General features: G+C 34.5%; 1 protein-coding gene across 2 annotated transcripts; it reads left to right on the top strand.

Moving 5' to 3' along the window:
* Window positions 1–1,777: 1,777 nt before the first annotated feature.
* LOC126601525 (protein SOB FIVE-LIKE 5-like) lies at window positions 1,778–3,133 on the top strand. Of its 2 annotated transcripts, none has more exons than XM_050268250.1 (4): window positions 1,778–2,439; window positions 2,528–2,617; window positions 2,708–2,783; window positions 2,914–3,133. In XM_050268250.1, exons 1-4 carry the CDS (start codon window positions 2,071–2,073, stop codon window positions 3,039–3,041), a joined length of 663 nt encoding a protein of 220 aa, XP_050124207.1. In that variant the 5' UTR covers window positions 1,778–2,070; the 3' UTR covers window positions 3,042–3,133. The 2 variants fall into 2 exon arrangements, with proteins under 2 accessions (XP_050124207.1, XP_050124208.1); XM_050268251.1 differs by having other exon boundaries at window positions 1,795–2,439; window positions 2,925–3,133.
* The last annotated feature ends 391 nt before the right edge of the window (window positions 3,134–3,524 follow it).

Here is a 3,524-nt window from a genome sequence, read left to right as displayed (position 1 = left end):
GTGTTGGCCAATGGGAATTATTATATCCCAGCAGGGCCCCAACAAGATACATAATGGATGTATTCGACCAGATTTTCTACCTTCTAATGAAAAAAGGGTTCTGTCGTCAAGCAAATTCAGCAAATATTCAATTCTGCTTCTTCCCAAACTGATTAGTTATTTGGGTTTTTTTTATTTATATAAATTATTGTTATTAAATCATGGAGAATTATTGTCAAGCACCAATGTCTTGTTTAGTGTGGATGTCTTTGAAGACTTGGGTCCTCAAATCAAATCAAATGTAGGTCAAAAACCAAACGAATCAAGGATATTTTTGTTATACATGTACATTAACCAAGGTCGGTTGTATGAATTTTAAAACACCACTGCGCTCGATTTTGCATTAAGTCTTTCGTTAACTCTAAATACTCCATGTTTTTTTCTTCTTAAAGTCTCTTTTCAAGTCTTCCAAAGTCTTCCTCTATCCGTTTTGCTCTGAACTTCTGTGTCATATTTTCTAACAAGAGCATCACAAAATTTTTATATGTAGTGAACTCTAAACCAACATGGGCGCAGCAGGAAATTTTTTTAATTTCAATTTCCTCTCTCTTGCTAGATTCTCTAGCAAAAACCATCTATGGACAAGTCAGTTATATGTCTTTTCACTCCTGCTCTACAATATTTGGGGCATCTAAATAAAAATGAGTTGAATAATTTACCAAATTCAAGGTATTTTGAAGAAAAAATAAAAAAATATATTAAATATAGGGGTGTGATATCCACACATCCCTTTTTACTTCTCTCACACCCTTTCAATTTTCGACCGTCGGATCGGATGAATTGAAGAAGATCAAAGAACATAAATTAATAAGGGTGTGTGAGAAGTAAAAAAGAGTGTGTGGATAATACATCCCTAAATATATACAAGAAATTCTTTTATTTATTTATTTATTCATTCATTCATTTTTTAAGCCATAAATAAATATGAGTGTTTGAGAGAAAGAGTGTACATATTTGATGTATACAATCTTGTTTATTTATGCAATAGGTAAAATAAGAACACATTTATTCTCTAAACCCTTACGCCTTTAACATATCTTGAATCTTATGAGTTATTCAACTCAAATCAATCATGGACACAATGAGCCCTTGGAGTCTTGGATATCAAAACAGGGTAACAAACAATCCATGGCACCAAACAATTTTTTGAGTTATCCAATTTAATGTAGTCTAGGTTCGTTTCGAAGTGCTAATCCTTACAAATGCAAATTAATCATGGAAAAACACTTGAAGTACTTCATGAAATGTGTTTCTTGTAGAAAACACTTAAAGTACTTTTGGAACCTCAAAATAAATTTTCACCAAAAATACTTTTAGTTATTTTAAAAGCATTTCCAAACAAGCATTTGACACCAAATGAGCTATTAGAGTCTTGGACAACAAGGTAAAAATAATGAAATACGATATTAAATAAGTGGTCACCATCTAATTTACTTTAATTATTTGTTCAACTCTTCAACTTCATAGAGTAGTGGTTAGGAAGGAAGGTTTAGGCAATTGGGGAAAAAAGGCAAAAACACAAGTAAATAGCGAGAAATGTTATAGATCTCTCTTTTGATCAAAAAAGTAGAAACAAGCTGTTTATTGCTAAAATTGTATGCAAAATTATAACCACATCCCTCATCACAACACTTTACCAATTGACATTGTTTCCTCTCTTCCTCTCCCTCCCCCACACACACTCACAACCAACTGGCAAATTTGATTCACCCACAAAGAGATAAAATAACAAGGCCAAAAGATAAGAACAAGGACACATGCAGTCTAGGATTTGAATGTGATTTGTTTGGTTTTTTTCCTCCCTCCCTCCCTCTCAACTGTGTTTATATAAACAACCACAACCACAATAACAGCGACAGTAACAGAAAAGAAAAGAAAAGAAAAGAAAGGGAGATTGCCAGAGCAGCAGCTAATTGTACTACTGCAAAATACACACTTTCTTCGTTTTTTGGAGCCTCAATAACAGCACCCTGTTAGAAATACCGCTCGAAGTTAAGTGTGAAAGTCCGTTTTGGGCTGAGGAGAGTGGAGATGAATATATCACCATCACAATACAATAGTGGATGTGAATCTGGATGGACAAGTTACTTGGATCAGTCCTCTTATCTTTCTCAAAGTCAGTTCCAAAAACCTGGGGGTTTTGCTGATTATGTGGAGACAAAAGAAGAAGAAGAAGAAGAAGAAGAGGAAGAGGATCTTTCAATGGTTTCTGATGCTTCTTCTGGACCTCCACATTACCACGATTTTGACGAAGACTGCGTGTACGAAGACGGATCTTCTTTTTCGGTTTCGTGGGGTTCCAAATTGGGAAAGAAAAGCAAGAAGAAGAGCAAAGGAAATGGCAGCAGAGAGCTCCACCTTGATGACACCGCTAGCTCCCCAGTCCTCAACTATTCCAAGGCAAAAATTAATAGCAACATGTTTGCATAAATGTATATATTTGTTTTTCGGGTCGATGTATTTACATAAATGTGCTCTTATTTTACAGAAGAAGTTGAGTACTAATTTCTCAAAAGATGAATCTTCAATGCAGAATGTATTGGGTTACTCTGAGGGTTTTTCTGCAACACACAAGAAGGTTCTTTCTTTGTACTTTTTCGTAATTCCGGTTTTTTGTTATCTGCTTCTGTTCTTTAAAGAATGTGGTGCAAATGTTGATTTCTTTCAGGGAAAATCTGCATTGCTGCAGCACTTTGGTTTCTTGAAGTCATCTCTACCCAAAAGTCCAGCTTCACAAAAACCAGGTAAAGCCAAAAACCGATAATTTTGCTTACCATTTCAAATATATTTCTTCCGCATTACTCCCTTCTTCTTTTCCCTCGTTTCTGCCCGTATTTCTCTTAGATCTCTAACCACAAACTAAAAACGAAATAGTTATCAAACAGGTGATTTGCAAGGTGAAAGTTGGGAGTGATATATATAATGACAGGAATGAAGTATCTCATTTCATCTGCTGCAGTTGGGGAGAGAAGAGATCGGGAAACAAACAATGTAAAAGCTAAAACGCAATTAGATTTAGATCCCGTGGGATCTTGTTCCTTGCTTTTTTGCTACCTTTCTTTCCAATAAATTACATTTTATTTCTTCTTGTCAACGCAGTGGGAAACAACGTAAGGAACATAAAAAAAAATATTAGTAAATTATCGCCCTATTGATCTCTCATTTCTCCCACGTATTCATTTTACATGCATTAAGTTCAGCTGCCGCCTAGATTAGACAAAAAAATAAATAAATGCATATTAAGGAACGAAAAATACTTACTTCTTTCTGTCCTATAAAATTTTACAGTGTAAGTCACTTCAGTATGTGTGTCAGCCGATAATTTATAAAATAAAGAAGAATGACTAGTTAACTCTACATAACCGACCAACATTTCTAAAAGGACGTGATGTGTTAAAATAGTGTATAATATTAAGAATAAGTGACCTATAAAGTGTTTGCTTCTCAATAATCCCATAGTTTTAGGTTAAATAAGGGTGTAGGGA

This window comes from Malus sylvestris, chromosome 15, assembly GCF_916048215.2.
Source record: "Malus sylvestris chromosome 15, drMalSylv7.2, whole genome shotgun sequence".
Classification (NCBI taxonomy): Eukaryota; Viridiplantae; Streptophyta; class Magnoliopsida; order Rosales; family Rosaceae; genus Malus; species Malus sylvestris.
Note: the sequence above shows the minus strand (reverse complement) of the source record. Positions and strands in the feature narration are given on the sequence as shown.